Below are 13,605 nucleotides of genomic sequence, written 5' to 3'. Positions count from 1 at the left end.
ATTACTTAGTTATATGATAGTTTTTAGACTGAGAGATGCTGTAGACAAAGCTTTCAGAGAAGAACAGTGCAGTTTTAGAAAAAGTAGAGGATGTGTTGACCAAATTTTCAATCTTAGGTTAATAATTGAGAAGTGCCTGAGTTGTCAAACACCTTTGATCCTCGGTTTTATAGATTATGAGCAAGCGTTCGATTCTGTTGAAACAAAAGTATTAACAAAGGTCTTATCCTTGTATGGTATACCAGACAAATATATTAAAGTGATTAGTGCTATGTACGAGAATAACACTGCGGTTAAGGTAGGAAATGAGGTTAGTATCCCTCTTTATATGGATTATTCCGATGGACTTTGTCTTAAAGAGCACAGGAAAGGCAATGGGGGACCACGGAATCAAATGGGGAGGAAAACTCTCCTGGACTTAGATTATGCTGATGATTTAAGCATCCTAGAGGAAAGTGTGAGCAAAATAAATGAGCTTTTAGAGCTTTTGCGAATTCAGGGTGCTAGAATAGACTTGAAAATTAATGTTAAGAGACAAAGTCACTAAGGCCAGGAATAAGTCAAGATGAAAAGATGAAGTTGGCTAACAAAAAGATTGATCAGGTGGGCAGCTTCACTTACCTTGGTAGCATCAAGGAGGCACACTTGTGCCTCTTTAAAGAGGCGACCCACCACAATGTTAAGCGATTCAAATATAGCCAATTAATGTTCATCAAGTTATTTTTTTTATCAGCCACGCCTACAGGCCACAGTTGGCAACGGATCCGGGTGAATGAGGACTCATTCGAAGCAGAATTCAACCTGTTAGAGAGTGGGAGATTTTCAGACCGAAAAAATTATCCCCCGAATTTACATTTACGAAAAACCTCGTTTTCCTAAAAGAGCCCATGTTAATTTTTCCCACCATAGCCCCCCTTTAACGTTGTCCGATCGGGCTGAAATTTAGAGGAGGAGCTTTCCTAGGGCCTGGGAGCTTATCCTCAAAATTTCAGCTCAATCCGATTACTCCTTCTCTGTTTTCCAAAAACCCAATATCAAGATAAATAAAAAATTCAAATAGGGATAAAATCCTTTTAATAGACAGTGATGATGATAACAGTGATAGAAATTCACAAAAATACCAGATATTTCGGTCACATATACAGTGACCGTCATCAGTATATGTGACTACTACATCAGTTTTACTACTGATGACGGTCACTGTATATGTGACCGAAAAATCTGGTATTTTTGTGAATTTCTATCACTGTTATCATCATCACTGTCTATTAAAAGGGTTTTATCCCTATTTGAACTTTTATTTATCGTCATGGAAAGGCAGTCTGGTCTCCAAAATTATCTACCAAATATCAAGTTATTTTTTTTTATCTGACACGCCTACAAGCCACAGTTGGCAACGGATCCGGGTGAATGAGGACTCATTCGAAGCGGAATTCGACCTGTTAGGGCCTTTTGATATTTTCAGACCGAAAATACTTTCCCCCAAATTTACATATACAAAAAACTTTGTTTTACTATAAGAGCCCATGTTAATTCTCGAAATTCTTTAAAGCATAGTATTTCATTATTAAATTAGATCAAAATAGTCCTCTTAACCTGACAAGACCGACTGCAAGCTTCCGAAAATTCCAGCTCTTTCCCATAAGTTTTTTTTGTCGAAAAACGAGGCGGCAGCCCCCCAACTTTAACAACTGACACGATCAGCTAACAGTTAGTCAAGCAATAATAAGTAATAAACTGTACAAAAACGTGCAGAAATTATTTGAAAAAAACTACGTTTTCTAAAGAGTTAAAGAGGCTGAGTCACAAGTTCGAACCTTAAGAAGTACAGGGATTAGGAGGTACAGTTGGGGGGTTGCCGCCCCCAAAACTCCCCGCTCTTGCAGCCTCTTTTGTTAAGATTTTTATTTTGGGGGTCTGCCGCCCCCCTCAACCCCTGCTTTTTCCCTTGCAAAGAAATGCTTTGCAACACGAACGAAGTCTGCTTGAATTTTTTTACCGTAAGAACATCCTATTCCATCTCTTTGATTAGAAACAGTACTGAGCCTGTTTGCTGGATTTTTTACAGGAGATTTTTCCCTAACCGATAACAACCTATAATGCGATGAACTTAACAATTTTGAACAGGGAACAGAAGAAGGGCTCAGCATAAACAAGCAGTTTAGGTTCAGGTAGGTTCAGGTTCATCTATTTTTCCATCATACATAATCACACTGAATACATAACTATGCCTGGCACAGAGACAAGTTTGTAGTTATAACTGTAACAGACTGAGTTGTCATTGCCAAATTCTCTGAAGATTAAAAAAAAATGCCTTTGAAACAGTTTCATTCGTGTTGGTACGACCAACTGATTGCAGGCTACAGGACTTGGGTTTGGGGGGGGGGGGCGGCAGTCCCCAACTGTACCTCCTAATCACTGTACGTTTTAAGGTTCGAACTTGTGACTCAGCCTCTTTAACTCTTTAGAAAACGTAGTTTTTTTCAAATAATTATTAGTAAAGACGGTGGAAGCAGTGAAGACGCTAAAAGTAGAACAGCCAGTGTTTTTGCACAGTTAAAAAAAGTTTGGAAGAATAGGAAGATAAGTCTACAAACCAGGATTAGAATATTGGAAGCTACAGTGACGACAGTGGTCAAATATGGCTCTGAAGCACGGGCGCTCCAAAAAGCGGATGAAGATTTACTAAATGTTTTCCAGAAAAATTGCCTACAGATTGCTCCGGGTACCCGGTTACTGCCGTATTTCAAACAGTAAGCTGCACGAAAAATGTGGTTCAATCCCACTTTCTAGGGTTATAATGAGAGAAAGGTTGAGATGACTAGGGCATGTTCTACGGACGAAGAATGACAGATTGTCGAATATTGTCCTTTTCGGCCAACCGTCTAGGGCTAACCGGAAAGCAGGTCGTCCTCGTTTGGGGTGGAAGGATGTCATAAAGTAAGATTTAAGCGAAAAGGGAACTTCCTGGGAGGATGTAAAGAGGGAGACTGAATAGATTGGGATGGGGGAGGAGCGTGCGTAGCTGAGTGGCATCAGGCGGCTTGGTGCTGTGGTGAGTTGTTAGTAGTAGTAGCAAAATAAAACGCTTGACTAGAAGCTACATCTGAATAAAGATTACAAAATATAATAAATGAAATCAGTTAATAGAGTTTCTGTTATAGAAATGGAGTAAGAACTTTGTTGTCATTGCGGAAAGTTAAGAAAGAGAATTTTACACGACTATAACCGGTTATGGCAGCACTGGTAGATAATTCCCAGACGAGATCAATTTCAGGGCGATTGAAAATCATGATAGTCTTGTTAGATCCTTTTCGTCGTAAATTAGCTACAATAACAACGAAATCGTTACTTTATATTACCAATCAATAAAAATCTATCAATTAAAACATTTAACACCAACTTTATTTGTGACAATTTATGTTCATTTTAAGTATGGGTTTATTTTTCGGTTCTCACTAAAATTGTGACTTTAGTAACCGGATCGGTACTCCATCACATCTGAATTCACAGTAGAATCATGCTAATTTCAGGACCAAATGGCACCTAAAGTCTGGATAGCAGCTTGCTAATTTCACCTAAAGAAAACTGATGGCACTATAATGTGTCCCTGTACAAAGGGTAGAGCAACCAGGGATAGTTCCTACCAAAGATAACTGTTTAGATATTTTGACTTTATATCTTTGGTTCTTGAAAGGAGGGGGGGGCGGAGGGAATACATCAGCAAAGATTTGTCCCCTCTTGTCTGTCATCTATAATATTGACATCTGCTTTCGTAGCTTAATAGTTTCAGAAAGTAATGATCAAACTCGCGCGCTGTAGACATGGAGGTGCATTAAACCATGTTATCTAAACGACGTTTCCTGGTATAAATCATTCACTAAAGAATGATTTTACATTCTGATATTTTTATTTTGGCATTCTTTGTCAGTTTTTTAGTTTCCGTATTTTTTTGCTTTATTTTTTATTGAGTCAGAATTTCGACTTCAGCCCTTCGTGGTTTGTTTTAGTCTTTTTTTTTCAATAAATACCTTATCTTACCTATTGTCCCCATTCGTTGCTTGACTACAAGATATTAAAATTATCTTCTGTCCCATATATTACACAACAAAATAAACAGCACCAAACCCCTACTTCTGATTTGAATTTGTCCGCTTTTGTACTGCTTTTTATGCTGTTAATGCCCCTTTTTAATTACTCATTTTATTTGTTTAATTTTTTTACATCCCATGCCCGCATATGTATATACATGTTTTTTTAAATTTTTATTTATTTTTTTTACAACCAATACAATGACGGTGCTTTCTTTTGCTAGTTTTATGTATATAATTATTCTCAAACCTATTTTTTGATGTTAGTTTTGAATTTACTTTCCGCGTAGCTCTGGTTACTAAAAGAAGGATAAAACATTAATAAGAAAAGAGTAAAAATTAAAATACATACCTGGGGTTCTTCATCTTCATCCCCATCAAATATCATGCAATGAAGAATGGTGGGATCAGAGGTAGCAAGGGCTAAAGTCACTGGCTGAGAAGGTAAACACAGTATGTCACAGAAACTAGCTTCATATTGGTCATCTCTCATAAATACAGGCTCTGCAGTTACTGACACGTTACCTCTTCAAAAAACCAAAAAGAAAAATGATTCCTGTTTTTAGTAGTGTACCGAGAAAGCAAAGTTAAATGACATGAATTCATTACAATGAACATTTGCGCCATCTATCTTGTCGAAAGTGTGCGTATTTCGACTTTTAAAGAAGTCGCTAGACAGCATTTAGAATCAAATTGGTTTTTGACCATGCCTGTTGTGATATCTGAATGCGAATAAAAATCTTTAAATTACTGCTATTCGAATTCAGGAAAGCCATGATTAGAACAGCAATGATCAGCCTTTGTTTATATTATTTGTAACACAATAGCATTTAACCTGGCATCAACCAAGACTCACTGTTGTTTTGTTAATAAATGGTTCTGATTTTTATACAGACATTGTAGTCCTAACACTGAAAAGATTTAATTTCAAAAAACCTCTTTAAAATACCTATGAGAAGAAAACTGATAGAAAAGTTAAGAATTATATAGACAAGTCTTTTTTTTTCATTTTGACTAGAAAAGAGTCAAATGTGTATGTGAAATTGAAAATAGCATAACGACGTGACTTATAAGATACCCCCCCCCCTCCAGCGGGCACTTGTGGTCAACTGCTAAATCCCAAAAGCGCTGAAACCTTTTACTAATTTAAAGTTATAAGCATTCAAACCACAGAGTAAGTTAGAATGAAACCTTTTGAAGCTGGAAATTAATAGCCCAAAATCTGCCTTTAGTGCATATACATCTTCCTTCAGGCGATGATGGGGATAACTTGCACTATTTTAAACTACATTCCAATAGATTTTTTACTTTTAAAATATACAAAGAAAACTATGTAGGTTTTGCCTGAAAATTTTTTTTTAATGTTTCCTATAAAAGCTGAATATAGCACTTACATGTAAAAGAGGAAGCACACAGAGCAGAACTGAAGCTGCTTCTTTGTTTTAGATTAGATTTAAATACGGGTTTATTAAAAAAAAAAAAAAAAAACACTTAACCTTCCTTAAGCATTAGCTTGTTAGGAACATATCAATCACTTGAACCTAAATAATATCATTAATCCAACGGAACAAATTAAGATAGAGAGGAGAAGAAAAGAAAGAAAAGAGAAAAATCCTGCACTTACCCGGCTCCTCATCGCAATAACCCTTCCTAAAAACAATTCATTTCATCAAACGACACACCCGAAGCTTAAAAGAAACTTTATAAGACATAAGCCACTTACCAAGCACATAAGAAACTTTACCAAGCCACTCTTCGTTATACGTCGGAACAACTTAAATTTGTCAATTTTTTTTGTCGTAGTAATGTTCTTAACCTTGTTTTTCTGTAGTTGAGTTTTCTTTGGATATTTTGTTGTTATTTTTTTTTATTTTCTTGTACTCCATTTACAACATTTTGTATGTTTCATAATGGGAAATAAAATAATAATAATAATAATAAATAAATCTTTCTTTCCTCTTAGATTTCAGACATGCAGGGCTGCTGAGATGACTTGGCAATGAATATTGACACCCTAAATATTCCATTTATTTTAAGACAGACATGAAATCTAACCACTACTACCACTCAGGGACGAACCTAGGGTTCTGAGTTTGGTGGGGGGGGGGAGGGGGATAACATGTGCAAAAAAAATCGTCCAGTGTGCCTACAAATGCGGACAAATAAGCTAAATTAAGAGGCCAGAGTTCCAAGGCGTCGGCACGCAATACCGACATCTTGGAACTTTGGGTGGAGTCACCCCCCTAGCTGCACCCTTGCTACTATTATATATATATATATATATATATATATATATATATATATATATATATATATATATATATATATATATATATATATATATATATATATATATATATATATATATATATATATATATATATATGAGTTCATTAACTTAACGAGTTCTATATTTATAGAACCAGCATAAAAAAAAACAACAATGTTTTGATGCAATAATTGTTATAAAAATTCCTTTTTTTAGAGTTTCGATTACTATTGGGGCATTTACTGCAGCGTTGCATCGACAATTTCAAGAGAGCGGCAGTGTGCCTTTGCTCTTTACTCAACTAAGTGTCTTTCCATATTGCATCTATTCAAAGATATTTGATAATTACAGCATGTCCGATTTCTAACAACGATTTCTACTAAGCTTCAAACTTTTGGTTTTATTTTTAAAGGTTTTTGAATTGTTGTAATCCCTTGTTAAAATATATACAAATATGTTTACAATGACCAGTTTTTTTGTTCTTTAGGCAATTTAACGTCTTTTAATACTGCCGTCTATTCAAAGATATTTGATTATTACAGTTTTTCCTCCAAAATTAAGGTTTTAACGCATTTTCCAGACTTCTGATCTATCTAGATCATTTTTTTTTTATGCGAGAATATCCTAGGATACATATTTTCCTGAAAAAATATGGAGCCGTTTTCGAGAAACAGAATATATACTTTTTGCTTACATATAAGGATATATATATATATATATCGAGCCGTTTTCGAGAAATAGAATATATACTTATTGCTTACATATAAAGATATTTATATATATATATATATATATATATATATATATATATATATATATATATATATATATATATAGCACAGAAAAGGAACAAGACTAGGAATTACCCCATCTGACTGACACTGCTTCTAAAAGTATACACTCTTCCATCACCAAACAACACATATACTGGAAAGGTCCAAGACGAGCCATCATCATTTAGAACTTCTAAATCGGTGCCAGGACGTCCAAAGTCAAAAGCAATCGCTGTGTCCCCCAAAAACTTGGGGCTAGGAATCCCTCGTCTAACCTGACCAGCTTTCCGCCCAACACCAATGCTCACTGGTGCTTTCTTTGGATTGAGAATATCGTAAGTTCTGAAATATATTGTTTTTTTCATTTCTTGGAACTGACAAAAATATGCAGTGTAAGGTAAATATATTTGCTGCACAAAAGCAATACAAAACTTTTCGAGTAACACATATTACGAAGTAACGCATTACACACTAGAATAAACACGCTTCAGCTTGGTACAGTTTCCTTTTGTACAGCTTTTACTTACATCAAAAGCATATATTGAGCAAAGTAAAAAGTCATCAAAATTTTAGACCCCCCCCCCCCAAAAAAAAATCTTGATCCACTATTGTCATCTCTAGAGATATTCCTTGAATAACTCTTCATAATCGTTAAAAGCCAAAAACAATCTTTGGAATATTTTCAATTGAAACGTGTCTTTGCTAACTAATCCATCACGGTTTTCTGGGGGGGGGGGGGTTTGAGACACGTAAAATAAGCACAAATAATAGAAAGTAGATATCTATTCCTTAGCCTTACTGGCCCTCAAAATAAAAAATTACGGATTTAACGCATAGCCCTACTTGGGATTGACCATTGTCCATTGTCCGACCCCCCCCCCTCTTTTTCTCTTATTGTTTAATATTTATACCCCAAACAAGCCTTGGTAGCTTAAACCTCCACGGAAAAAAACCTCAATCACTGAAAGAACAAAAATCCAAAGTAGCAAATTCTACGTACTTAAAAATCAACACAATAAATGTCAATAAAACCTGGGCTAATGATGAATGAAATACCACACAAAGAAATTATGACATTTTTCGGTTGCCAAAGTAAATTTTCTTTAAGTGAAAGTCTACTGGCACTCATTTTAGTTGGTAAGGTAAAATGTTTAATTTTCAGTATGTCTCAGTAAGGAGGAAGAATGCGACGCTGAGAGTCAGACTGGAGTCATTTCAGTCCAAAGTCCATGGTAAGCTTAAGTCGTCTAATCTCCAAGGACAAAACCATCCACAGTTTAGATGAAAATCAGCCTCTCATATTAAATGTCATCAAATTCAGAAGCCTGCGGGGTTCGGCTAAGTACTACGACGCTCTGGCAACACGATATACAAACAATGCATCTAATGTCTTTGCCATCGCAGAGAAAGCAAGCCGGCAGTCAAAGAAAACGGGGTCACATACTATGCCCGTCTTACTGCCCCTTGGCGGGTTCAAGAATTATGACAGAAGTTATCTTTTAATAAGTACATATTCAAAGAGGTTAGATCAAGCTGGTTTAAACCATTCTCACAAGTAGTGAAGAAAAAAAAGAGACTCTTTACTGAATGTCCCTAATTTTCTTAAAATCCTTGGTTTGACACGGATGCCACGCGGAACCAGCATAATTATGTTAGGGCAGAGCATAAAAACAATAAATAGTTCTTAAATTAATCATAGGAATACCAATTTTTGATTTGAGAAAAGGACTTGCAAAAATCTAGCATATTCAATCGTTTTCGATGCATGAGAGGTAACCTTAGGATCCTTATCCAACCTAAGACCATCAAAATTCACAGAGTCTTAGTGTCTCAGTACAGTCAATTAAATTGGTTTCGAGTTTGTTTCATTGGTTTCATTGTTCAAAGTAAGCTTCATAAAAGGGCACAATACTCCGAGTCAGACAGAAAAATGCCTAGCATTCCCACATTAGACTTTACTGCACTAAGTTAACCACCCAATAATAATAAGATTTCCATGCATAGAAGTCTGCAGCATTAGATTACAGTTGAGCTTTATTTACTTTCAACAAAGGTTTTATCTCACGAATTTCCCAAGAACAAAAAATGCATTGAAATTAAGAAGTGTCCTACTTTTTGTATTTTGGAAAAAAGCTTAAAGATTGACAAACAACATCTTATTGAGGTTTCTACTGTTATAAATATGATTTATAAGTTTAATTTCAAGCAGTAGACGTTTTCAAATGTGAAGACCTCGATTGACAGTTCATTTTGCTTTGAAATACGTAATTCTAAATATAGTTATGCAGCAGAGGTTGAGCCTTTTAGTTAATTTATATTCCATTAAAGAATTGATGTGAGACAAAAATACATTGGTGAATGGACAAAAAGAAGGAATTTTGAGGGCACAAAAGTGGTGAAAGCTCATCTCTTTTTTTTTACACCAAGTCAAATTGAATAAAAATTTTCAAAACAAAGTTAAACAAAGGTCAAATATGATACCATACTGCACATCGTATGGGTGTATCCAAACCTTTTCGAATAACAGTTACTGAATTTTTAGTAGTCCTCTTGTGAACCTTCGCCTTGCAGCCCCATTTGCAGAGTTCTTTACTTCAAAGGATGCAGGGGAGACCAGACGGTGACGGATCCAGAGGGGGGGCGAGGCCCCCCTAGCGTAGTCTAAAGTAGTGTAATTTATTTAATTAGCTCAGGTTTGCGTTAATTAAACTTGCTCCTAACGCAAATTTATCGGATCAATCTATTTTAAGCCCCCTCCCACAATTTTTTTAGATCAGTCTATTTTGCCCCCCCCCCCCCAAAAAAAAAATCCTGGATCCGCCCCTGAGACCAGAAATTATTGTGACTACAAATATTCCAGCATCTCTAGCTCAACAACAACCTGGCCTATGTTTGAGCCCAACCTATACAAAAAATATTCACACTATTTTAGCTATGCCACAATTTTTTCTTCTCTGGATTTTTTTTCTATCAAAGTAGTTTTACTGATATTTTTGTGCTTGAAACACGGGAAGAAATAACTGCAAGCAAAAACGGCTCGTAAACCCTTTTTTTTTACTCTCCTGCAAACTTATAAAATTGGAACATTTACTCTTTTCCTTTGCATAAAACCAAAAGATATAAAGTAAAACTACACTTTCATACAATAATTTCACTTAAATATGATTTTGGGAAACACCGGTTACATAAATAATGTAAGCCATGTCCAATGAAATAAAATTAAGATTGTTTTTTACTAAAGCATGAATGAAGCATATCAGCACTTAAATGAGCATAACATTATTGAATCATTTGATAAGTTGTATAATTTGATCCGAAAGCAAATAAAGTAATAAAATAAAAGTTTGTTGAAACAAATAGTGTAAGCATAGGGACCGCCAGGATAGGGCCGATGAGGGCGATGCCTCCTGGAAACAAGAAGAACTTAAATTTATCAAAAGAGGAATAGAGATTACTCCCATCTAAATCTTATTAAAAACAAAAAAACTCCTGGTAGTGCTCACCCCCCCCCCCTCCAGAAAAATCTGGTGGCTGCATTTTTGAGCGTAAGGTAAACAATTGCTTAAAAAAATCCTTAATATTTTAAAGAAAGTAATTGAGTCACATGAATGAAATTTCAAAGCTTTTCTGAAGTTAACACTTATGTTGATCTTAGAAAGTTTCACTAGCCTGGATCTTCTACTGTAGGATAAAATATTCGAAAAAATCGTGTGGAAAGGGTTTTTATCCTAGTTAACTAAAAGGAAATAAAATCCCTTAGATAGGCATTCAAAATCAATATTAAAAATAGCAGAAAATGAACGACTGCTTAATTCCCGAGTTCTTAAAAATACGCGCTAAGAATAAGAACTACTTAAGGCCATGCGATACTATAAAGGATCACCCTATCTCACCATTACAAAATTTTTAGTTTGCGTGGCTACACTGACACCTAATTTACCGGAAATCTTAGGAAAACCATTTATTTCTCTGATTTCGTGCCGGAAATAGAGATATTCAGTTCTAATGAAACACACACCCTCAGAAAGTATGAATTTCGTTTTTTCGATTAAATGGAGCGGAACTTTCGTTTTAAAGTTCAGGAAAGGGCAGTACCTAAGAATGTTCTAGTACACCTGCTAGAAAAACACCAAAAATCAGCTCAAAAGAAATATCATTTGAGTAACTTAGCAGCTTTGGGAGTTCCCTGTAGTGCCATCCGCCTTGAAAATTTGTAAAAAATTATAGTCAAACCACAGATTATCAATAGCTCTAAATGATGATTAGTCCCCAGGAAAAATTCCCTAATAACCCTTTTTCTTTGAGAATCATCAGCCTATAAAACAGGAGAGCTGACGCTCAGAAAATGATTTAAGAGCACCCCAGGACCTTAATATTCAACGTAAACTAGGCATATCTGGATCACTTTTTAAAAACAAGTACAGAGTCTCCAATATTTGGATATAAAACTAAATTACTTGGAATATTCAGGTATATAGTACAAAAAGGCGTTGTGACATAATATTGCTCAAAAAAGTGGGGCATCAGCCATGGAATCAAGCTATTAATAAATATCCAACTTGTCAATTGATCTAATATCTAATCTATCTAATTTATCAAAATTGTAGCAATAATCTAATTACCTAAATCCTCTAATTAGCTATTAGTAATTGATTATTTATTCTAATTCACCCATAACTTTACAGTTTACACTTCGAAACCAAAGAAAAAAAAAACTTCTATTACTATTTATGACTGGATAAATTTCAACAGAAAACAGGGCTGTATAGAAAAAAAAAGAATAAAAGAAAAAAAGGTGTAGATGTCTAGATTAGAGCAGAAATAAAATAAAGAACAGCATGCTTGAATTGACATCATACGGTTCAAATAAAACCGTCGATTATAGAATAATTAAAATACAGAAACAAAAACTACCTGAAGCAGCTGTCTGACGTTAGAACAGACAAATGACTATTCGTTGGTGAGCCTGGGTGCCATTTCACCTCCATTACTTCTAACGATGGGTCACGAAGAAAATAAGTCTCTCCAATAAATGAAGACCTATAAATATATGCTGAATAGTTTCGCTTTGTGTCGATCGCACATAAGCTGCTTCATACAATAACCATCACATTTGGGTATCTAGATTCGAGTTACTCTAAGTCACGATCCTGGCCAGTCACAGCCCTTTTGCAAGATTTCTGATTGGCCACCAGTTTTTTTTTTGCTAGTAGAAACCCGACTAAGAATGACTCAATTCCCATAATTCAAAACCCAAGACAGAAAAGGAGTATACCCGGAATACAAATTAGGCATTCTAAGTCACAACCTCATCCATTCACAACCCCTTCGCAAGATTTCTGATCGGCAAAGAACCAGTAACACCAGTTTTTCGCTAGTACAATCACGACTAAAAATGACATATCTAATAATTGACATCCCAGGCAGAAAAGGAACATATTAGATATACAATTTTTAAGGAGAAACCATGTAAGGTCAACGACACTATGTATATATATTTTTTGTTTTAATTTGGAACAACTATCAAGACTTTTTTTTATCTGCAGTGTCAATTTTGAACCTCAGAATTTGTTCGTGCTCTTCATTTAGGGGCCAGTACAGTCTCAGTAAACTGAAGGAACAAATCTGTACGGTTGATTCCAAGCGCTTAAAGTAGGCATCAAGCACTACTGAATACAAAACACATATAGCAAAAATAAGTAGCCTACGAATGTGAAAATATATATAGGTATTCGAGAAAAAAAAGCATGAAATTAAAAATAGAACAGAAGGTACATAATGACTTAACAAGGAAAACATTTTTGTTTTTAAGTAATCAAAGATCATTATTTTGAAGTGAAAAAACGGTATACGCAAATTAGCCACTTTGATAGATCAATCCCACAGTATTAACAAAGTCTACAGAGTCGAACGAAAAGAGAAGAGAACAAAGAATTTGTGTAGTTATGTACAGCCGTTCATACATCTCATCAAGTTTATCGTCTAACTTGAAAGGGAGTTGGTACTCCTATACAAATCAGATCTTGTGTTATTCCATAAAGCCAGTGAAGCCGATCAATACCAGTAGGAACTAAGGTCAACTTTTCAAACAGGAAAAACAAATTGAAAAACGAAAGAAAATTGTTTATTTTTGCCATCAAAGGTGTCAACTGAATGCACATAAGCATCTGAAAGAAGATAAAACTACACTTGCGTTGCCTGAGCAAAGTGAGGTGCTACTGCAACCTTTGGTCAGTATTGTAAAAATGAAAGTGTTGCAGGAGAAACATTTTGATTCTGTTTCTTCGCCATCGATTAAATGCAGTAGTTTTCGACATCTCGAAACTCTTAGAGAGATAAGTCCCTGAAGAGTTAAAACAATAAAATAAAAATTATGACATATTCCTTAAAGACAGTCTCTCTGTATTTTCCAACATCAAATCCATGTTGGCACTTTTTAAAATGCGCCACGTCTACCAGCGAATACGTTTTA

The 13,605-nt window shown here is 35.2% G+C and overlaps 1 protein-coding gene across 2 annotated transcripts in view; it reads right to left on the bottom strand.

The window, feature by feature from the left end:
- The window catches only part of mbo (Nuclear pore complex protein Nup88), a 56,999-nt gene that overhangs the window by 22,245 nt on the left and 21,149 nt on the right, over positions 1–13,605 (bottom strand). For both annotated transcript variants that reach the window (XM_089096800.1, XM_089096801.1), the window contains 3 exons: positions 12,048–12,173; positions 7,227–7,475; positions 4,444–4,618 (listed from right to left, as the gene is read on the bottom strand). In XM_089096800.1, the coding sequence (XP_088952926.1) occupies positions 4,444–4,618; positions 7,227–7,475; positions 12,048–12,173 (550 nt within the window). The remainder of the gene's footprint in view (positions 1–4,443; positions 4,619–7,226; positions 7,476–12,047; positions 12,174–13,605) is intronic.

The sequence above is a fragment of the Artemia sp. Qi Xiang Cuo genome, chromosome 11, assembly GCF_049724085.1.
Source record: "Artemia sp. Qi Xiang Cuo chromosome 11, ASM4972408v1, whole genome shotgun sequence".
Classification (NCBI taxonomy): domain Eukaryota; kingdom Metazoa; phylum Arthropoda; class Branchiopoda; order Anostraca; family Artemiidae; genus Artemia; species Artemia sp. Qi Xiang Cuo.
This window is presented reverse-complemented; position numbering and strand designations above follow the sequence as displayed.